The sequence below is a fragment of the Rhinoderma darwinii genome, chromosome 1 (genome assembly GCF_050947455.1).
Source record: "Rhinoderma darwinii isolate aRhiDar2 chromosome 1, aRhiDar2.hap1, whole genome shotgun sequence".
Classification (NCBI taxonomy): domain Eukaryota; kingdom Metazoa; phylum Chordata; class Amphibia; order Anura; family Rhinodermatidae; genus Rhinoderma; species Rhinoderma darwinii.
Window position 1 is genome coordinate 237,585,039 of NC_134687.1, and position 24,059 is coordinate 237,609,097.

General features: G+C 41.9%; 2 protein-coding genes across 4 annotated transcripts in view; both read right to left on the reverse strand.

Moving 5' to 3' along the window:
• The window catches only part of LOC142740553 (kelch-like protein 23), a 63,318-nt gene extending 60,978 nt beyond the window's left edge, over positions 1–2,340 (reverse strand). The window contains exon 1 of the mRNA XM_075850012.1: positions 1,128–2,340. Within this exon, the coding sequence (XP_075706127.1) occupies positions 1,128–2,013 (886 nt within the window). The 5' untranslated portion in view covers positions 2,014–2,340. The remainder of the gene's footprint in view (positions 1–1,127) is intronic.
• A 14,413-nt stretch (positions 2,341–16,753) lies between these two features.
• LSM7 (LSM7 homolog, U6 small nuclear RNA and mRNA degradation associated) overlaps positions 16,754–24,059 on the reverse strand; it is a 43,798-nt gene continuing 36,492 nt past the window's right edge. For all 3 annotated transcript variants that reach the window (XM_075850026.1, XM_075850018.1, XM_075850013.1), the window contains exons 3-4: positions 18,538–18,609; positions 16,754–17,082 (exon numbers count right to left, since the gene is read on the reverse strand). In XM_075850026.1, coding sequence (XP_075706141.1) covers positions 16,940–17,082; positions 18,538–18,609 — 215 coding nt within the window. In that variant the 3' untranslated portion in view covers positions 16,754–16,939. The remainder of the gene's footprint in view (positions 17,083–18,537; positions 18,610–24,059) is intronic.

A 24,059-nucleotide genomic window follows, 5' to 3' on the forward strand; every position in this document is an offset into this window, starting at 1 on the left:
CCATAGACTAGAGTCTATGGAGGGATGCGTAAAGCGTGAAAAAATAGGACATGTCCTATTTTCTCACGGGGCCCTTCACACGGTCTGTTGAAACAACGGCCATGTGAACAGCCCCATTGAAGTACATAGGTCCGTGTGACGGCCGTCAGACGGACGTATAGCATGTTCGTGTGAATCCGGCCTAAGGCTAGATTCACACGAACGTGTCCGTTTTGCGTCCGCAAAAAACACAGCGTTTTTCCTGCGTTGAAGTTCCGTGTGCTATCCGTTTTTGATGTCAGTGTTGATGCACATTTTTTTTCTCTGCTTTTCTTTAACAACTGGTGCTTGAATCACGGATTCGTGATTTTCACGCACCCATTGACTTCAATGGGTGCGTGATCCGTTAAAATGCACCAGAATAGGACATGCAGTGAGTTTCACGCCACAGACACTCGCTGGGTGAAAAATCACGCATGTCTGAATAGCCCCATTGAGTTGCATAGGTCCGTGTGCTGTCCATTGTTTTTACACACAGCACACGGACGTATACAACATTCGTGTAAATAAGGCCTCACCTTCACACCGTGATTTTTCCATGCACATGTCGCAAATTACTTGACGTGTACAATTGATTACGAAGGCAAATTTATTGCATGGAAACATTAGTCTAAAATCATTGCTTCCAATTGTTTAATGGAAATATTAAATAATTACAAAAGACTACAAAAATAAAATGAAATTTATGCCTATTTCTATGCTGCTTCAAGCCATTGCCTAAAGTCATTATATGGTAAATACAACCCTGAATATATAGGATTAATTTGGATAATATAGGGATCCATTTTCATTGCTGCAGCCAGATGTGAAAGTGATTTTACAAAAAGCCATATACATAACATAGTAGTGTCTTTAGTTCCTTTATATATATGCAGTCCTAAAGCTGGCAAGGATAATTTCTAGATTTTTCCAGCAAATTAGTAAAAATTAAAATTTACCTCTCAATGTTTTTGTATTAAATAGGTGAACTTTATACCGTATATAGACATCACAAATCAGTGCCAGCATTGTGCCACCTACTATTCTGTCTCCATAAAACAAATAATTCTCACTACATAATATAAATTATTATATTTTGAGAGAGTTACCTACTGTGGCCACAGCATACTGGGTGAGGTTTTTACGTTGTAAAGGAGAGCATGCTCTCCATGTATTGGTTTTAGGTAGATAGATGTACAATTCTTGCTCTTCCTTTTCATGTTTTCCACCAAGGACATAAAAGGTCTCATATGCTCTGCTGGTTGACATTACTTCACCCATGGTACGCCATGTTATGGGTGGGTTGCTGTTCAAGGTTTTTAAAAGATTGAAGCACGGATCTTGTTCTTTTGATCTTTGAATTCTCTTGACGAGAATATCGAGGAAGGTGAGGCTCAGGAACGCAGGTCTCACCAGTGCAACTAACTCTTCAAAATTCTTCTCCCTTATGGTGTCTATCTTGACCCATTTCATAACAGCATCAAACACAAGATCTTCATTTGACACGTACAAATCATCAGTTTGTAGCAATACTTCTAGAGTTTCCTTATCTAGATGATTGAATTCATCTTCATAGTCATTCATAAGCTCAGATAAGTGGGTGACAGCAACATTAACAGCAGACTCATAAAGATCTATACATCCATATTGCTGGGAGTAGGACATCATACCCAAACAGTTAGAGACTTTTAATTCATGGACTAGAAAGGCAATGCAGAACTGCTTAGCTTGCCGCAAATCTAGAAAATTTGCCGTTTCCAGTAGATCTGTGACATTTCCTTGGTTTAATTCCATACTTCCATTTTTTACAAAGTCCAACAGAGTCTGAAAACATTCCTTGTTTATCCCATTGAGATGGATCTTATGTAAAGTACTCTCTCTGAATCCTCCATAAAACATTATTTGAAAATAACTACTTTCTGCCGCCAACACAGATTTCTCCACGTGGAAGAGTTTTCTATCAACTTCAAGAATGACTTTTTCAAACTCATCCATTTTTGACAATGTTCATGACATGCTACTGAAGAGGATAGTTAATAAACATAACCATTACGTTAACTATTAAGAAACTGTGAGATGTTGTTAAGGTCGAAATCTACACACAACTCACTCAAAACCACAGCAATATGTCCCACTGGATGTTTCCCGTTCTGCATGTCCTACTTTTCCTGTAAAGAAAGGAAGCTTCCAAAACCCAGTGACTTGTACATTCTGAAGACGCATGTAGGGCTGTAGCTAAGTTTGAATACTGAATACTCAGCTGTTCCAAAAATAGCCTGCTTTTCTGTAACGTCTGCTCCTGTCTTTCATTTTCCAAAACAATCATTCACGTAACCTAGGATTAAAAATGAATATAATAAACACATATATATATATATATATATATTTTATTTTAAAATGCACTTATACATGGTGTTATCTTTCTCAGGCTTTTAGTCATTGTTTAGCAACAAACCAAACTATTCATCAATTGCATTCACAATATTCATCCATTTTTGGCACTTAAAATTGCCATTTTGCAACCCGCATCTCAAGCTTCCTATGAACTTTACATCAACAGTCACAGAAGATTAAAAGGGATATCGGCTTTGGACAAAGCCTTTTTGTTAGATGGTGCCCCCACAGTAAGCTGTTCACAGGGTATCACACAACTGGGATTCCCAGCAGCGACCAGCTGTAATCTGTAAGAGAACCTGAAAGCAAATGCTCAATTCCCCTACAGCGCCACCACAGGAAAAAAATGTAGCATTATACAGATCTCAGTGAAAACAATGGGATGTCCACATAATGCAGGGAAGTGCGGGGTCTTCAAGAGCAAGAGACGCTCTTTGTAGCTGCCCTTTGCACTGGTTAACCCATTGAAGACCAGGAATTTTGGCCTTGAGGACCACAATTTTTGGATTTTCCTCTCTGCATTACAGCGGTCATAACTTTTCATTTTGTTGTTCGACGTAGCTGTTCAAGGTTTTGTTTCTTGGGGGACAAGTTGTACTTTGTGTGGGTGTCATTTTTTGTTACATTTACATCCATGTTTAAATTATATAAATTTTTATTTAGAAAAAAATGCAACAGAAAAGCAATTCCGCTACAGTTTTGTTTTTTTTACGGCGTATGCCTATAATAAATGATGCTTTAAACTTATTGTACAGGCTGTTATAGTTGTGGTGGTACCCAACATGGTTGTATTATTTTATGTCTTGGGCCTGAAATGACCAGTTAAACTTTTCAGTTTTTACCTGTCTGCCTTCCAGCAGCCATAACTTTTTTATTTCTTCATTGACGTGGCCGTATGAGGCCTTGTTTTATGCGGGAGAAATTGTATTGGGTTTTTTAGAAAACTTTGGGGGTAGAAAAAAAATATTTTTACGTTGTGAATATAGGAAAAAGCGATTCTCTGCAGTTTTTTTTATTTTTTTGTCCCGTTCACGTTTAACACTAAATAACCTGTTAAATTAATTTTTCAGGTTATTACGGTCGTTTAAATACCGAATACGTGTAGGCTTTTTGTTTTTATTTAACGAAGGGGCAATAAAATATATTTTATGCAAAATAACTACATTTTTTTATTTATTTTTTAATCCCATTAACCCCTTAGTGACCACCAATACACCAGCAGTTACTAAGGGGCCTTAGGCTAGTCCATTGCCTTTTCACGGCGGCCTAGCCCAAGTACTGCATTTGCAGGCTGTAGCCGGGGATCTGCTGTCAGATGACATCCGGGCTCCTGCTCCAACGGTAGCGATCGAAGTTTACTTCAATCTCGGCCGTTTAACCCGTTAAATGCCGCGGTCAATAGCGACCGCGGCCATTTAACTTGTTTACAGAGGGAGGGTTCTCCCTCTGTCACCCATCGGCAGCCCGCAAATGCAATCGCGGGCCTCAAATGGGGTGTCATGGTAGCCGGGGGCCTGATAAAAGCCCTCATTTCTGCTCTGGGCATATGCCTATTAGGAAGTGCCAGAGGCACGTTATAATAGATTGCCTGTCAGATTTACACGGACAGGCAATAATGCTCTGGTATACCAAGTATACCAAAGCATTATAGCAGCAATCTAAAGATCGCATAGTAAAGTCCCCTGGTTGGACTAATAAAATAAGTAATAAATGTGAAACAAAAACTTATAAAAATTACAATAAAAAAAATAAACCCATTTTTTCCCATAAAAAGTGGTTTCATTTAGTAAAAGTGTAAAAAATAAATTAAAGTACACATATATGGCATCGCCGCGACCGTAATGACCCAAACAATAAATGTAATATGTCATTTAAACCGCAAAGTGAATACCATAAAAAAAGAATGGTGAAATTGCTATTTTTTCCCATTGGCCCCCAAATAAGTCATAATAAAAGTTAATCAATAAGTCCCATGTACACCCAAACACCCGATCAAAGCTACGTCTTGACCCGCAAAAATCAAACCCTCATATCACTACATTGACGGAAAAATAAAAAAACTACGGCTCTTGGAAAGAGACGATGCAAAAACAAATAATTTTAGTTCAAAAGTGTTTTTATTGTGCAAAAGTCGTAAAACATAAAAAACCTATACACATGTGGTATCGTTGTAATCGTACCGACCCATAGAATAAAGGTAATGTGTTATTTATGCCACACAGTGAACGGCGTGAATTTAAAATGCATAGAACAATGGCGGAATTTCAGGGGTAAGTTCTATTCCCCCCCAAAATGGTGCAATCAAAAAGTACAACTAATCCTGCCCAAAAAAACCTCCTCATACAGCTATGTCGATGGAAAAATAAAAAAGTTAGAGCTCTTTGAATGTGACTATAGAAAAACTAAAAAAATAGCTTGGTCATTAAGGCCTAAAATAGGCTGGTCACTAAGGGGTTAACCCCTTAAAGAGGCTCTGTCACCACATTATAAGTGCCCTATCTGCTACATAATGTGATCGGCGCTATAATGTAGGTGACAGTAATGCTTTTTATTTAGAAAAACAATCTATTTTAAACCACTTTATTAGCGCTTTTTAGCTTTATGCTAATGAGTTTCTTAATGCCCAAGTGGGCGTGTTTTTACTTTCGACCAAGTGAGCGTTGTACAGAGTGTATGACGCTGACCAATCAGTGACCAGTCAGCGTCATACACTCCTCTCCATTCATTTACACAGCAGCATCGCGTTCTTACTAGAACACGATGTGCAGCCACATACACAGACATTAATGTTAATCAAGTGTCCTGATAATGAATATACATGACTTCCAGCCTGGACGTGATGTGTATTCAGAATCCTGACACTTCTGAATCTTTTCTGCGAGATTCCAGCAAGCCACGCGTAATCTCGCGAGATTACGAGGTAAACGAGATTTCGTTTCCCTTGCTGGAAATCTCACAGAAAAGATTCAGAAGTGTCAGGATTCTGAATACACATGACGTCCAGGCTGGAGGTCATGTATATTCATTATCAGGACACTTGATTAACGTTAATGTGTGTGTATGTGGCTGCACATCGTGTTCTAGTAAGAACGCGATGCTGCTGTGTAAATGAATGAAGAGTGCATGAGGCTGATTGGTCAGCGTCATACACTCCCCTGTACAACGCCCACTTGGTCGAAAGTAAAAACACGCCCACTTGGGCATTAAGAAACTCATTAGCATAAACCAAAATCGCTAATAAAGTGGTAAAAATAGATCGTTTTTTTAAATAAAAAGCATTACTGTCACCTACATTATAGCGCCGATCTCCTTATGTAGGAGATAGGGCACTTATAATGTGGTGACAGAGGCTCTTTAAGGACACAGCCAATTTTGGCCTTGAGGACAGAATTTTTTTTTTTATATTTTCCTCTTTGCATTCCGTCGCTCATAACTCTTTTATTTTTTCTACGACGTAGTTGTATGAGACTTTGGTTTTTGCGGGACGAGTTTTACTTTATGTAGGTACCAGTTTTTGGTACAAAAACATTATCGTTTAATTTCTATAAATTTTTATTTTGGCGAAAATGCAGAAAAAAAAAGCAGTACCGCAGCAGATTTAATTTTTTTTTGTTTTTTTTACACCATACACCGATCATAAATAATGTTATACATTTGTTGTACAGGTTGTTACGATTGTGGCGATACCAAATAGGTCTATATTATTTAATGTTTTGGGACTTATATTTGAAAAAGTTTATTTATTATTAAAAAAATGTGTGTTTCTGTGTATTTTTTTTACTTTTTATTTATCATTAATTTTTTTTACATTCATTTAACTTTTTTTTTTAAATCCCATAAAGGGATTTATCATTTTGATTTTGGGGATAACTTTATTTACATCTTTATTTTTTACTTATAATGTATCAGCATACTCCTGTATGCGAATACATTATACTATCTCACTTTGACACAGGCTGCTGTTAGGGCAGCACCAGGGGCGTAACTAGGAAAGACTGGGCCCCATACCAAACTTTTGACTGGGGCCCCCCCACCGCTGGGTATCACACAACCCCCCCCCCCTTGTAGATAGTGCCTCCCTATAGATTCCACCACACAGCGCCCCCCTATAGAAAGCACCATACACAGCCCCCTGTAGATAGCGCCATACACAGCCCCCTGTAAATAGCGCCATACACAGCCCCCTGTAGATAGCGCCATACACAGCCCCCTGTAGATAGCGCCATATAGCCCCCCTGTAGATAACGTCTTACAGCCCCAAATCCCCCTGTAGATAACTCCATACAGCCCCCTGTAGATAACGCCATACAGACCCCCCCTGTACATAACGCCATACAGACCCCCCTGTAGATAGCGCCATACAGCCCCCTGTAGATAACGCCATGCAGAGTCCCCCCTCTAGATAACGCCATACAGCCCTCCCCCTGTAGATAACGCCATACAGACCGCCCCCCCCCAAAAAAAAAACAGCCTATAGTTTGTCCTACAAAAGAGATGTATCCCCTATCCACAGGATAGGGGATACATGTGTGATCGCTGGCAGTGATAAGGAGAACGGGGGACCGAAAGTCCCCCGAAGTTCTCCATGACAAACCTCAGATCTCCGGCGTCTGCGCAATTCAATAAAAATGAAAGGAGCGCTGGTCACGCATGCGCACAAGCGCGACCGGTGAGCAAGTCATTTCTATGGAGCTGCAGACAGACGCCGGAAGTCCGAGGTCTGTCATGGAGAACTTCGGGGAACTTTCGGTCCCCCGTTCTCCTTATCGCTGGGCGTCCCAGCGATCACACATGTATCCCCTATCCTGTGAATAGGGGATGCATGTCTTTTGTAGTAACAACCCCTTCAGTCATAGCAGCTGCTAGCGGAGCCTCCGGCCATGGGAGGGGGGGGGCCGTGCCGGCGGGTCGCACAGGTCCCCTCATGATGCGGGCCCGGTAGCAGCCGCTACGGCTGCTATAGCGGTAGTTACGCCACTGGGCAGCACATAGGTCCTGGGCTTTCTGCAGAGGGATTCCCTGGTCTTTGATCACGTCACCGGATCAAAGGGTTAAACAGCTGGGGTCCGAATGTTTTCCGACCTCAGATTATTTAGCAGTCTGCTCTAGGATCAGGAGCTGTAAGTTACAGCTCCTGCTTAGAGGATGAGCGCTCACAGGAGCGCTCCTCAGCCTCTTCTACAGCAACGCCAAAAGACACCGCTTTAGACTAAACACCTGCACCGCCTGCCGGCAAAAGACGGTAGGCGGTTGTTAAGGACTTGATAAAGTTTATTTATTGCAAAAAATACACATTTGTGGGGGGATTTTTAACCAATTTTTTCTTAAAATTACCTTTTTATTATTTTTTCTTTAATCCATAGGGGAACTTTTTTATTTTAATTTATATCTACACTGAATGGTCACTTTATTAGACACCTGCTTTTTCATGATTGGAGCTACCGTGTATGGAAATTAGACACGTGACCCTGGAGTGCCGCATAAAATCAAGTGAGCAAGTTTTCGTGGATCAGTTTCAGTGTAAATCCACATTAGAATGGGAAAATTTAACAATCTTAACCCCTTGCCGACCACCCCACGTAGATTAACGGGCTGCAGAGCTGGTCCTTGTGCCTGCAGCCCGTTACTCTACGTGTGCTCCTAACAGAGCACACAGACGCTCCCCGCAGCCCGGCATCTCCCAGTACAGGCTGCTACTAGCAGCCTTAGTACTGGGAGAAAACATCGGGTCGGATCACAGAGGTGATCCGAACCGATTAACCCCTTAATTGCGGCAGTCAATAGTGACCACCGCATTTAAGTTATTATAGCAACATCGGCACCCCGCTACGCGATTGCAGGGGCCGATTGTTGCGGGGGCGATTGCTATGGCAACCGGAAGCCTAAGAAAGGCTTCGGGTCTGCCATCTATTGAAGGCGATTACGTCCTGCCAGAGGGTATGTCATAAACGTCATAGATGCGGGTCCCACCTCTATTTCTAGAACGGGGTCCCCTAAACCCCGTTCTAGTTTTTTGTGCTCACGCTGACTGCCGGCCACTTCCTGATTACATGGTTGGGAGTTACGGAAACAGTATAACTCGCTAAGCTACACTGTTTCCATAATTACCATAGAAAGGAATAGTAGTTACGGAAACAGCGTAGCTCAGCGAGTTACGCTGTTTCCGTAACTCCCGACCATGTAATCAGGAAGTGTCCGGGAGTCTGCATGAGCACAAAAAACTAGAAAGGGATTTAGGGGACCACATTCTAGAGATAGGTGCGGGACCCGCATCTATCTGACATTTATGATATATCCTATGGATATGTCATAAATGTGTAATAGATGAGAGACCACCTATCGCAGTCCTAGAAGCCAGAATGCTGGCGAAACGCGCGTCGGGTGCTTAGTACTTTTTAAAACAACCTAGGTGCAATACAATGGCCTCCATACATAGTGTAATAACCGCTTACCTGTAGCTGTATTCGTCTCACATTGAGGTCTCGCGGGAACTGTACGCAACCTCGCTCTAGCTGGCTACACACCTGTGGACGCTTCTCTGTTCCCTACACAGGGCGGTCTCCCCTGCTTCGCCGCCCCATTAGGAGATTGGAACGCCGTTGCAGTAGCCCACCTAAGGGGACAACTTTCTGGGACAATCCCTGCAGGGTTGTCTTGCTCTTCACTTCTAGATGGAGCTAGCCACATCTTCGCTCTGCTCATTCAGTCAGAGCGCACTAGCCGGGGTTAGAATAGTTTGAACAGCGGCTTTCCACGTACGGCTGTACTGCATCGCTGCCTCGGTTACATTACCGAGACACCGCTGCAGTGTACACAAAGTCTTAGTGATAACACACACCAGCCCTATATGAGATTCACCACTATGCTGCCACACTCATAGTGTGCCACTGCAAGAAACGAACTGTCCTGAACCCATACAGACAGTGCAGCTCAACTAACGCAGGCATCAGCTCAATTACTTTTTGTGGTTTACTATAATTCTAATACACCATTCTATTGGCCCTAGGGTATGTGAGCTTGGGGGTCGCTCACACATACCCATTTGCACTTTAGGTATTTTAATATAATTTGTTCATTTTAATCAAACAATAAAAGTTATAAATTAATTTGACCACATACTTATCCCAACCCTTTTCCCTTTCCTTAAATTCTATGTCATAAATGTCCCTCATGGGAAAACCCCTTTAAGGTAGAGCTGGGCAATTAATCGTAAAAAAACCCTGTATACAGGGATGATGGGAGTTCTATACAGGGATGATGGGGGTCATATACAGGGATGATGAGGGTTATATACAGGGATGATGGGGATTATATACAGGGACCCCCATCATCCCTGTAAATAACCCCGATCATCTCTGTATATAACCCTCATCATCCGTGTATATACCATTCAGGCGTGCACTGTGCACTTGCCGTGGCGCGTGGGCATTGAGGCTAAACAAGAAGTAAATGGGGTGGGCATTAAGGATACCGTTGACCAATAAGACGCCTGAAACAACGTTATAATGCAGAAGTGCAGCGGAACCTGAAAATATGTGCCGAGCCACACAGACCAGAGAAGAGAGACCTCCTCCACTCGTCGTTGGAACAGGGTTAGGCGAGTATGTATTATTTTTAATAGGCACTATTGGGGCATTATACTGCGTGGGGAAGCTATGGGGGCAATATACTGTGTGGGGGCAGTGTCAGGGCATATGTGTTATACAGTAGTATGCAGCAGACTCAGGAGATCTATATTAAATGGCGTGGCATGCAAAAAGGTGTGGCCTAAAAATTGTTTATTGAGGTCATATGTTCAAGTAATCTTAAAAAAAAAAAGAGTCACTGTTCGGATCTAAATCGAATATATTTGTATTATTGTTCAATACATTTTTGTATAGTCAATTTGTTAGGGCTCATTCAGACGAACGTGAATAACATCTGTGTGCTGCGCATGAAAACCACGCGCAGCAAATGGACCCATTGATTTCAATGGGGCCATTCACACATGCAGGAGTTTTCACGCAGCGAGAGTCCGTTGCATGAAACTCCCTGCATGTCCTATATTGGTGCGTTATCACACACCTACGCGCCCATTGAAGTCAATGGGTGCGTGAAAACCACGCACCGCACAGGGATGATTTGCGCATCAATTCAATTTAAAATAATAATTAAACAAAAGTGCTTTGCGAGTGTGCGAATAACGCATGCCCTAGCAAAGAACACACTGATGTATAACGCAACACACACGGACCAGATTCACGCGCGTTTATCACACGCGTGAATCTGATACCCTCGTGTGAATAAGGCCTTAGTGTCTTTGTTCATTACATCACCTTTTTCTTTTATATACTGTTTGAAGTAAGATCAAACATTGATGTGGCCACACATGTTAAAAAAAAATATATACTTTACCTGGGATGTACTTTTTTTTCACATGACTATATTTTCATACATATTCAATACTCTGCAATTAGCTACAGATAGATGTAACAAAATAGAAAAATAAGGTGAATTTAGGATTCAGGCCTGTAGAGGAGTGAATATCCATGACACATTTTCACATCTTGAATGATTATATTTTATACTTCAGCCAACTACATTTACTTTTTGTTTTTAACCCCTTGCGTACCTTCGACGTAATAGTACGTCGCTGGCCGCTTATACCAGCGTACCTTCGACGTACTATTACGGCGCAGGAATAAACTGTCACTATGTGAAATCACATAGTGACAGAACAGCGGCGGCAGCTGTCATTGACAGCTAACCGTCTCTGCTACCGGCCTGGGGACCAATTAGCAGTCCCCAATGCCGGCGATTGCTGTGATTGGTCAGTCTCTGAAGACTGACCAATCACAGCCGTCTGCAGGAGAAAGCTCCTGTCACTTTCTCTGATCTCCTCACTTCTGTGAGATACGCGAGGAGATCAGAGAAAGCGGTGTAAAAAAAAACAAAACACTTTTTATTAACCGAAAATGGGCGTATAGTAACGCCCTGAGGATGAAGCGGGCACAGGAGCTGTGCTCGCTCCATCTTCATCGGATGTCGGCTGTAATATACAGCCGACATCCCACTGCAACTACAGCGATCACTGTCCTCTCCGATCGCTGTCGTTTAACCCCTTAAATGCCGCTGCCAATAGCGACAGCGGCATTTAAGTGATTGATACAGAGGGAGGGGGCTCCCTCTGCACCCCATTGCCCCCCCCACGCGAAAAATCGCGGGGTTCTGATGGTTGCAATGGCAACCAGGAAGCCTAGCAACGGCTTCCTGGTTGCCAGGTACGGGAGCCTATTAGGTCCTGCCCAAGGCAGGACGTAATAGGCTCAACTGTCAGTTGTAAAGTGACAGTTACAATACACTGCACTACATCAGTACATACAGAAGTAGTGCAGTGTATTGTGCAGGGGATCAGAAGATCAGATCTTCCAGTCCCCTAGTATGTGTAAAATAAAAAGTGAAAAAAAAGTAAAAAAAAAGTTTTTGATAAATAAATAAATACAAGTTTTACATAATAAAAACAATAAAATCGCCTTGTTTCCCTGATCAAGCCCTTTATAATTAGAAAAAAATGAAAAAAAAAAGACAAAAACTAGACATAATAGGTATCGCCGCGTTCGTATCGGCCTGACCTAAAAAAATATCATATTATTTATCCCGCACGGTGACCACCATAAAAAAAATACCATAAAAAACAATGGCAGAATTTCCTTTTTTGGTCACGTTTCAAAAAAATGGAATAAAAAGTGATCAAAAAGTCGCGCGTAGCCAAACATGGTACCAATGAAAACGACAGTGTGTCACGCAAAAAATGTATGTACTCCGCACAGATTACATATGCCCCCACATTATAAACTGAAACACCAGTAAAACACTAAACAAAACTACTACCAAGCAAAATCTGCGCTCCAAAAGCCAAATGGCGCTCCTTCTGGGCCTGGCAGTGTGCCCAAACAGCGGTTTATGACCACATATGGGGTATTACCGTACTCTGGAGAACCGCTTAACAATTTATGGGGCGTATGTCTCCAGTGGTACAAGCTGGACACAACACATTGGGCACTGAAATAGCATATATGTGGAAAATGTCAATTTTCAATCTGCAACATCCACTGTGCACTAATTTCTGCAAAACCTTTGGGGGTCAAAATGCTCACTACACTTCTAGATGAATTCCTTGAGGGGTGTAGTTTCCTAAATGGGGTCACTTCTCGGGAGTTTTCACTGTACTCGTACCTCAGCGCAATGCAACATGGCGTCAAAAACAAATTTTGTAAAATCTCCACTCCAAAAACGAAATTGCACTTTTTCCGTTTAGACCCTTGCCGTGTGTCCAAATAGCCGTTTACAACCACATATGGGGTATTTCCGTAATCAGGAGAAATTGTGTAACACATTTTGGGGTGTCTTTTCTCCTGTATTCCTTGTGGAAATGAAAAATTCTGAGCTAAAGCTACAGGTTATTGGAAAAAAAAAATGTTTTCATTTTCACGGACCAATTCTAATAAAATCTATAAAACACCTGAGGGCTCAAAATGCTCACTACACCTCTAATTCTTTCAGGGGTATAGTCTCCAAATTGGGATCACATCTGGGGAATTTCTACTGTACTGGTACTTCAGGGACTCTGCAAATGCGACATGGCCCCCAGAAACCAATTCAGCAAAATCTGAGCTGCAAAATCCAAATGGTGCTCCGTCCCTTCTGAGCCCTGCCGTGGGTCCAAACAGCAGTTTATTACCACATAATGGGGTATTTCCGTAATCAGGAGAAATTGCTTTACAAATGTTGAGGTGCTTTTTCTCCTTTATTCCTTATAAAAAATTAGAAAATTCTGTGTTTTTTCCAAAAAAAAGTCTCTTTTCATCTTCACAGACTAATTCCAATAAATTCAGCAAAAAACCTGTGGGGTCAAAATGATAACTATACCACTAGAAAAATTCCTTGAGGGGTATAGTTTCCAAAATGGGGTCACTTTTGGGGGGATTCCACTGTTTAGGTCCCTCCAGGGCGTTGCAAACGTGACACGGCACTGAAAACCATTCCAGTAAAATCAGAGCTCCAAAATCCAAATGGCGCTCCTTCCCTTCTGAGCCCTGCTGTGGGTCCAAACAGCAGTTTATTACCACATATGGGGTATTTCCGTAATCTCGAGAAATTGCTTTACAAATGTTGGGGTGCTTTCTCTCCTTTATTTCTTGCAAAAATTAGAAATTTTTACGTTTTTCCAGAAAAAAAGTAGATTTTCATTTTCACAGACTAATTCCAGAAAATATAGCAAAATACCTGTGGGGTCAAAATGCTAACTATACCCCTAGATAAATTCCCTGAGGGGTGTAGTTTAAAAAATGGGGGTCACTTTTGGGGGTTTCCACTGTTTTGGCACCACAAGACCTCTTCAAACCTGACATGGTGCCTAAAATATATTCTGAAAAAAGGAGGCCCCAAAATCCAAGAGGTGCTCCTTTGCTTCTGAGGCCTGTGTTTCAGTCCATTATCACACTAGGGCCACATGTGGGATATTTCTAAAAACTGCAGAATCTGGGCAATAAATATTGAGTTGCGTTTCTCAGGTAAAACCTTCTGTGGTACAGAAGAAAATTTTATTACATATGAATTTTGTAAAAAAAAATGAAATTTGTAAAACGCCTAAAGAGTTGAAACACTTTCTGAATGCTGTTTTAGATACTTTGAGGGGTGCAGTTTTCAAAATGGGGTGTTTTATGGGGGTTTCTAATATATAGGGCACTCAAAACCACTTCAGAACTGAACTCGTCCCTGAAAAAATCGCTTTTTGAAATTTTCTTAAAAATATGAGAAATTGCTGCTAAAGTTCTAAGCCTTGTAACGTCCTATAAAAATAAAAGGATGTTCAAAAAACGATGCAAACATAAAGTAGACATATGGGAGATGTTAATTGGTAACTATTTTGTGTGGTATTACCATCTGTTTTACAAGCAGATACATTTAAAATTGGAAAAATCATAATTTCTTCATATTTTCGCTAAATGTTGGTGTTTTTCACAAATAAGCAATGAATTTATCGACCAAATTTTTGCACTAAACTAAAGTACAATATGTCACGAGAAAACAATCTCAGAATCAATTGGATAGGTAAAAGCATTCCGGAGTTATTACCACATAAAGTGATACATGTCAGATTTGAAAAAATGGGTCTGGTCCTCAAGGCCAAAATGAGCTGGGTACTCAAGGGGTTAATATAACAAATGCAAAAACAATCCAATATAATCTGCTCACCAATGTGTATAAAAGTCTCCCACTTTTAGCTAGTATACAAGATCTGTAAATGGATGCAATACCGGTGTCCAATTTTTTTATTTATTATAGAAGTAAGAGCAGATAAGGGCTGCCACAGGACAGTCAGGCTGACACAAGATCCGTCTTGTTTTTTTGTTGTTTTTTTTAAATCCTACCCATCACTATACAATTTTTTGCATTAATCATTAGCACATGTGAATATATAAAACTTGTAATATCTCTTATTAGGATAAAGTGGCATCCTCCTAACCTTCCGGCAGCCTGTAGTTCCCCTCTCCCTGCAGCCTCTTGCCAAAAAAAAACATTTAGTGTAAGAGGATCATCTTGCAATCTCTTATAAAACCTGCAGTTTACACACATTTTAGACTGCACTACATCTAATAAAGATCTTTCTTTTAATTGCAGAGCACTGTACAGGAAAATCTGCTATTAAAATGAAGACTGTAGATGTAGGTTACAGCCACTGTGAATACGGACGCTGCAATACACAGATTTACAAAACTAGCACAACGGGCAAAAACAGAAAGGGTATGTTCACACGGCTTATTTTCGGCCAGTTTTCAGGCTGTAAACGGCCGAAATGTCAAAAGCAGAACGTCTCCAAACATCTGCCCATTGATTTCAATGGGAAAACGGCGTTCTGTACCGACGGGGCGTTTTTTTTCTCGGACGTTTTGAAAAACAACCGCGTAAAAAAACGGCCGCGAAAAAGAAGTGCATGTCACTTCTTGAGCCGTTTTTCATTGACTCTATAGAAAAACAGCTCCAAAACCGGCTGTAAAGAACACGAGTTGCTTAAAAAACGTCTGAAAATCAGGAGCTGTTTTCCCTTGAACACAGCTCCGTATTTTCAGACGTTTTTGGTTAAGCGTGTGAACATACCCGAATAGTAATCACATCTCTTAGATCTGACCGGTTGCTATAGGAAACTCTAGACCTGGAACTTAGTTTACTTGTGAAGCCATTTTGAGTCTTGATCATATTGCGCTACATAGAGCGGATTGTAGTAACAACCACTTAACCCAGGGGTAAGGAACCTTTTTTATGCCAAGGGCCATTTGGATATTTATAACATCATTCGTGGGCCATACAAAATTATCAACTTAGTCTGCTATATTTGGTCAAACACTTTAGTTTTAATAACTATTCAGTGTGTGTGTCGCCAGCGACGCGTTTATTTTGCTTTGCGGTGGTCTGAGTAGGCCATGGCAAATGCATTTAGGTCCTGACTCTACATGAGGCCTGAGCTAAATTTCAGGAGCAGGAGGAAGGCAGATGGAGCCAAGTAGTGTCATTCACTACCAGTGAATGAGCCGGCGGTCTGAGTGAGGTCGGTGCGTGCCAGCCCGGGAGTGGACCAGTCCAATCCCCTGACCTGAGTCACCTGTCCGTGCGTGAGGTCAGTTGACTGGACTGGTTCACTCCTGGGCCGGCACGCACCAACCTCACTTAGATCACCGCCGCCTCATTCACTAGTAGTGAATGTCACTACTTGGCTCCGTCCTCCTGCTCCTAAATGTTACGGAGCCAAGTAGTGAATAACAAGGCGGCGGCGGTCTGAGTGAGGTCACTGCGTGCCAGCAGGGCCAGACCAAGTGATTTTGCAGGCTTTATACGGCCGGACGTTCCCCACCCCTTATTAACCAAATGATTGTCGCAGACTATTTTTCATGAAAAGGTGGTCACGTTGCCATACATGTCTAGCATTAATAGTAATACTATACTGATAATAGAACTAGGATAATATTAGTGGGATGTAAATGTAACATTGCTACAGTTAGAGCTGGCCAGCATAATCCATAAAATAATGACCATTGTGAAATCCAAATCCTAGAAGCTTGGATTATTGATTTGTCTTATTTAGGTGAAAACCTTACTTATATTGTAGAAGTGGGGAAAGTATAGTTATCGGAAATGGAGGCTAAATTAGCTGCAGTTGATGGAACTATTTATTTCAAGGAATTATAGGTGTTATACTTGAACTCAAATACAAAAAAATACATATATTTGCCAAAAAAAAAAAAAAAAAAAAAGACCATAGATAATAAGGAAGAAATCCCTCATAATAAAACATGACAACATGTGAAAAAAAGCAATGTATTTATATTTTAGAGCAAGTCCGGACTTGCTTAAAATGGCTTACTTCTGCCATCATAAAAGAAATAAAAAAAAAAACAAAAAAAAAAGGAAACCGAAAGAAAGATGATCTTCAACTTGAAGTATGGTGCATCCCAATGGAATCTCTGGTTATTTGGATCCTTTAAGAAAGTTAACCCTCCTGTTGCTGAATGAAAGGGTTTGGGATGGCCTCCATGCCGTCCTGTGGGCAGATAAGAACCACAGATGTCCCTCTACAAACAACAAGCCCAAGCTGCCGCGTATCTTCTGTTAATTTGTACTGATCATCTGGATCTAATGAGGAGAAAAATAGTATATTAAAGCTATTTATTTCCTGATGCTTCTATAGCGCTAACATATTTTGCAACTCTGTACATAAAATATCGCCATTAACCCCTTAATGACTGCCGATAAGCCTTTTCACGGCGGCCACTAATGGGCTTTATTCTGATGCAATAGCATTTTCACTGCGCTGCATCAGAATAAACAGAGAAGGGAGCAGTTAAATCTCCCTGCTCTCAGCTACCAGACGTAGCTGAGGGCTGGGAGCGTCCCTGCTCGAACAGGTGAGATCGATATTAATATCGATCTCACCTGTTTAACCCCACAGATGCGGCGCTCAATTTTTTTTTATAGCGAGTGCCGCATGTGAGTGGTTTTGGAGAGAGGTAGGGTGCTCCCTCTCATCCCACTGATACCCGGCGAGTGTCTGTGTCTCCGATGGTAGCCGGGGGCCTAATAAAGGCCCACAGGTCTGCCTGTAGTGAATGCCTGCTAGGTCATGCCAGAGGCATTCAGAAGATACACATATTTGGAATCGCCGCGTCCGTAACGACCCAGACTATAAAGCATTACATTATTTAACCCGCACGGTGAACGTCGTAAAAAATAAAATAAAAAACAATGGAAAAATTGCTGTTTTCTGTGAATCCTGACTTTGAACATTTATGATAAAAAGTGATCAAAAAGTCGCATCTACTCCAAAATGGTGCTATTAAAAAATACAACTTGTCCCGCAAAAAACAAGACCTTATACAGCTATGTCGACGCAAAATTAAAAAGTTATAGCTCTTCGAATGTGACGTTGGAAAAACTGTAAAAATTGCTTGGTCATTAGGGCCCAGAATGCAAGCAGGGGGAAGGGGTTAAAGGGGTTTTCCCATCAGGGACATTTATGACATATCCACGGTATATGTCAATGTCAGATAGATGTGGGTCCCTCTGGGACCCGCACCTATCTCTAGACCGGGGCCCCTACACCCCGTTCTACCCCTGTGTTCCTGCTGACACTTGTGATTTCCGACCATATAAGAAGAGAACAGTGCAGCATGCGAGTTGTGCGGTTTCCGTAACTGACATTCACTTCTATGGGACTTATGGAAACAGCGCAGCTCAGATGGGAAAACAATCCCTGTCCCCACTGAGCTTCACAATCTAATTCTCTTTCTCAGAAACACACTAGGGCCAATGAAGCCAATTTTCCTATTAGTATGTTTTTGCAGTGTGGTAAAAAACCCACTCAAGCAGGGAGAGACCATATAAACAATGGTGTGGTGATGACACGTCATGCAAGCACATAAACAGATATGGCACGGGAGCTGAACAGTGATGGTTAGGAATCCTTAAGGTAAATATACTTATTATTTTAACTTTCATCTAAGTGATTTTTTTTTTATCCTTGGAAAAAATCCTTCAACTACTCTTTGGATATCTTGGAATATTAAATAAATAAAAACAGCTCACACTCACCTCTCATATATTCTATGGTTCCATCCAATACAAGGTTCAACAGAGGATCAAATCCTTTCAAGACTCCACTGGCTGTAAAAGCAAAAATGTATTCCATTAGCCTTAAAATCACAGCATAGGTGAAATAAACTGCATCAGGCTCTGTTCACATCACGTCTGAGCCTTCCGCCAGATGTAAGCTTTGGGAGGATTGTCCGATGTATACCTCTGACTGAAGGCTCAGACGTATGCTACTGTATAGGTATACAGTGGCATACATCCCCAAAGGCTCCCATTTTCCAAAAACATATACCCCGCGGTATAATTTTTTTGTGGGATGCCGCTGAATAGGTAAGTGTAGTCAACTATGCTTTTCTATACAGGAAAACTAAACATATACCAGAGGGATGAAGGCCGAAAGGGCGCTTCCTTTTGGTCTCTGTCTGGTGATTGGAGCCCTATGGATAAGTTCGGTGTATACCCTGCAAGCTTTTCCAGGCATATATACCAAACATAGGGCTTAAACGCAGTGTGTACAGAAACTTATTACACATTACTGTTTTTAATTTGGAAACACTGTTCAAAGTGTACAGAGCCCAAGATCTAGTACAAACTAAATTATTACAGCACAACCTTATAGAATTGAAAACATTATAGGGGACCCAAAAACATAGTTCTTTAAGCAATGGCAAAGCGCCCATTTTCTGATATATATTTTGATCATTAGTTCAAACTATTTAGCCCTTATTCACATGACAGGGTTTCTGGCCGTGTGACGGCCGTTCATAAAACGGCCGCAGTAGGAACAATAGACCCCTAATGGGGCTATTCACACGACCGATTTTTTGACGGGCCGGGAAACCTGGCCGTCAAAACATGGGACATGCCCTATTTTCGGCCGTTCACCCGGCTCCCATAGAAGTCTATGGGGCCGGGTAATACACGGCCATCACTGGAATGTGTCCCGAGTGATGGCCGTGTTTACCGTCGCTCGCTCTCTCTCCTCCTCACAACGCAGAGTGCATGTGAGGAGAAGGAGTTTATACCATTCAGACGAAGCGCTGTATGCTGCAGGTAAGTTTCTATAATGTGGGGGTGCCCTTATACAGGGGTACAATGTGGCAGGGTCAGAGTGTATAGCAGGTGGAAGGGGGCGCTGCGCTGGCTCCCTTCCCCTGCTTGTTTTAAAAGCGCCCTGGCCCGGCGAATCAGCAGCCGTCTTTCCGCTCGGGCGCTTCTTCAGGCATCGCTACCGCTATAGCAGCCATAGCAGCTGCTAGCAACGACACCTCCCATGGCCGATGGTGCCGCTAGCAGCTGCTGCTATGGATGTAGCGACGCCACTATAGCAGAGCAGGGAGGTATCTCCCTGCTCTGCTATGTGCTAGCCCCACTTTAGCTCCCTGAAGGAGCGGAATCCCCGTGTGTTCGGGGATTCCGCTCCTGGACAGAGAGCTTGATGTCTCTGTCCATATATGGGCAGTGACATCAGGGGCAACTCCTGAAGCGGAATCCCCGAACACTCTGTGACCAGGGATTCCACACCAAGAGAAGCCAGTAAAACGTTCAGTGTCCATAAATGGACACAGACGACAGGTGCTTTTCCTGAAGTGGAATCACTGGCCACATGGGGATTCCACTTCAGGAGCTGCCCCTGAAGACACTGTCCAGATATGCCCGGTCTGGAATCGGAACGGATGCAAAACAGTCTGGAAAAACGGCCGATTTTATCGGCCGACACTCGGACCCAGTCGTGTGAAAAAGGCCTTAAACAGGGTTTATTTTGTCCCTGTAAACCTAGTTTAATATTTCTATTTCACAAATGTCATTGTATCCACTAGAAATGTCATTGTAGCCACTAGAAATGTCATTGTAGCCACTAGAGGTCAGTACTGTACTCAATGCAGCTTGTTACAAGGAAGTCTGCTCATTTTTGTTATCGCTTGTCAAACTACATGTTCTGTTCAGTGAAAATAAATAAATTATCGCTGCAGGAAATAAACTTAAAAGGAATGTGTCACCAGACAATTGTTTAACCACTTCCTGACCAGAGGCTTTACCCCCTTCCTGACCAGGCCCATTTTAAAGTTTTAGCCATGTGCCAATTTAAAAGCTAATTGTTCTTCTACTAGGGTATGTGCACACGTAGTGACCAAAAACGTCTGAAAATACAGAGCTGCTTTCAAGGGAAACCAGCCCCTGATTTTCAGACGTTTTTTTGAGCAACTCGCGTTTTTCGCGGCGTTTTTTACGTCCATTTTTGGAGCGGTTTTCATTGGAGTCTATGAGAAAACGGCTCCAAAAACGTCCAAAGAAGTGTCCTGAACTTCTTTGACGAGGCAGTCATTTTACGCGTCGTCGTTTGACAGCTGTCAAACGAAGACGCGTAAATTACAGGTCGTCTGCACAATATGTCAGCAAACCCATTCAAGTGAATGGGCAGATGTTTGCCGACGTATTGCAGCCGTATTTTCAGACGTAAAACGAGGCATAATATGCCTCGTTTACGTCTGAAAATAGGTCGTGTGAACCCACCCTTAGGCCCCATGCACACGACCGTGCCCGCAATCCCGGCCCGCGAATGCGGGCACGGCCGGCCGCTGACTGACAGCCGCATTTTCGGGCCGTGCTCCCATACAAAGTATGGGAGCACGGCCCGCAAAATGCGAAAGAACGGACATGTTCCATAATTCCCGGAACATTTCCACGCCACTGACACCCTTCCGTAGTGCTACGGAAAGGTGTCAGTGTTCAATGAAAGTGAATGGCTCCGTTTTTGCGGACCGCAATTGCGGTCCGCAAAAACTGAGGTTTTTTGCTGTCGTGTGCATGGGGCCTTACTCTTCCAACCTACATGTATTTGGTCTGGTTTTTCTCAGAACATATTGGGCTTCCATATTGTATAAAAAAATAATAGATATATTTAACTTTTTAAAAAATGTAAAAGGAAAAACGAGAAATAAAAAGAAAAGTGCATATGTAATTTTTAAGTGGTTTTTTTTTACATCTGGTGCATGCCGCTGGGTAAACAAACCTGAATACATATTTGGATTTTAGCCCTCTTTTTTTCCCCAGACAATTCATTGACTTTGATGGAGAAATTTAAAACTGGGATTTTTTTTCCCAAATCTGTGAATTCAGGTGACCTTTTTTTTTTTTTTTTACATCTGGTGCATGCCACGGAGTTAACTGGTTCCCGACCGCTGGACGTGTTTTTTTTTTACGGCCAGCGGTCAGGGTCCTTAAAACCTGCACCATAGACTTTTTACGGCTCGGGTTTTAACTTGCTGCCTGAGCGATCGGGCAGCTGAATGTCGGGTCTCCGGTTGTCAGGGACCCTGAGAAGATAGAAGCAGCTTTCGCTGCTTCTGTCTTCTCTGATCACTTGTACACAGCGCTGAATGCAGCTCCATTTACAGTGAAAAAGCATGGTGTAAAAGAAAGAAAAAAAAAAAATTATATATATATATATATATATATATAAGTTCCCCAAAGGTCTTTTTTGAACTTTGAGGGACAGACCATAGTAATAAAAAAATAAAGTGCAAAAAAAAATACACATAAAATACCCAACCCCCAAAAAAACATTCCCCCCGCCAATCATTGTTGTAACGCTAGAGCTGACCCAATTACCCTAATATAGACATGTAATATATTAAAATTTACGGTAGACAATGACGCTCACAAATAAAAGGTCTATTTTCGGGTAAAACTATGTTATTACCAAAAAAATATAGATGAAATGTAAAAAAGCTTATTTTTTTACAATTATTTTCAAACTTTAAGAATAAAAATTCTAAAATAGCAAAAAGGATGTGTATAAAAACGCTAAAAAAATAAATAAAGCTGCATTGTCTACGGAAAAATTATCGCAAAAATCACGATGTTAGCCCAACAAATAAAAAAGTTATAGCCATTTAACTAACACGTGCTAAAAAGGGTTAAACGGTGTCTGGTCCTGAAGGCTCAAAATAGCCCGGTCCTGAACTGGTTAACACACCTGAATACATACTTGGCAACTTCTGCCGACTTCAACGACACCAAAAAAGTTGAATTTCATACACGCTAGGCGCAAGGCGGAGCTTACAATGAATGGTGCGCAAACTGGCTTTTGGAGAACAAATTTTCCAAAGCTGGTTCCATAGCGATCTTTGTGTATTCGACCAGTGTTGCGGCCAAAAATCGCCGTGTACCCCCAGCCTAAAAATGTACAATACATCTATACATATGATATGAAAGATATAGATAAAGAAATATCTCCTCTTGTCCTCCTCTGGGCTCCATCGCAAGATTTCCGCCCGAAACGTAATGATCTGATAAATCAAATGATTACAGTGGCCAAACTACTGATTCCACTCCGCTGGATGTCGACCGCACCCCCGACTTTCCGTGAGTGGTTAGATAAGATGGACTTCATTGGCAGGATGGAGGAGCTCTTGAGCTGGGAGCTCAGAAAACATGATGGTTATCTGAAGGTGTGGACACCGTGGTTGACTTTCCGTGCCTCTAATCCCTCCCCATCCTGAGTTTCCCCTCACCCCTCATGATCTTTGGTGGGTGGCAGAAAGTTTACCTTAAGATTGCACAGATTCCCTCCACATGTGAAGACCCTAACGCTACTCCTTTTCTCTCAAACTCTGTATGACATCGGACCTTTCTCTTGTATCATCTTCATGACTTAATTTTCTTACATTATGACACGGTACCCTGTTTATAGTTACGAACGTTTCTACTTTATTGTTTCTCCTCCTGTATTGTCATTATTGACAAGAACTTCGGCCTGTGTGCCGTAAGCTTTCTCTACTGCTCCCCATGATCTACGTACGGATGTTCTTTTGTTATAGATCTTCAATAAAACAAAGATTTGATAAAAAAAAAAAAAAAAAAAACTTCTGACATGTCACTATTTCCTGGCTTGGCCATATACAAGCTTTAAAGATGACCCTCCTTGCAAAAATTGTGTACCTTTTTAGAGTCCTACTTGTACCTGCTCCTGGATATTTCCTTCGCAATGCCCAACATCTAAGATTTATTTAAGCACGTATCCCATGGTGGACTTGGACTTCCTAAGTTACACAAACATTTCCAGACTGCCCATATTGTTCAGCTTCCAATCTATCATGCCTCTACAGAAGCACCACTATGGCTCTCACTAGAAGCCCCAGCATGTTCCCCCTTACCCATAGATAGGATCCTGTGGACTCCTTCCCCCTCTCGAACATTCATCACAATGCCAATAATTAAATATTCCCTAGCTACATGGGATGGCGCGAAGTACTCCCCCTACCTACCCTTAGCGCTGCTGCTGGGAAACCAACTCTTCCCTCCAGGCCACAACTGTCCTGAGGCCTTTAGATTTTCCAGTTGTTCTCGAGGAGGGAAGTAAACAATATAACCTCCCTACAAGCATGATTTTCCATTTACTACAGGTCCCTATTCTAAATACAAACCACTTACTTTAACTTCCTTAGAACAAATATTCAGGAGTAACCCACATTCTCCTGGTATTATATCTACACTATACTCGAACCTTAAATGTTCAA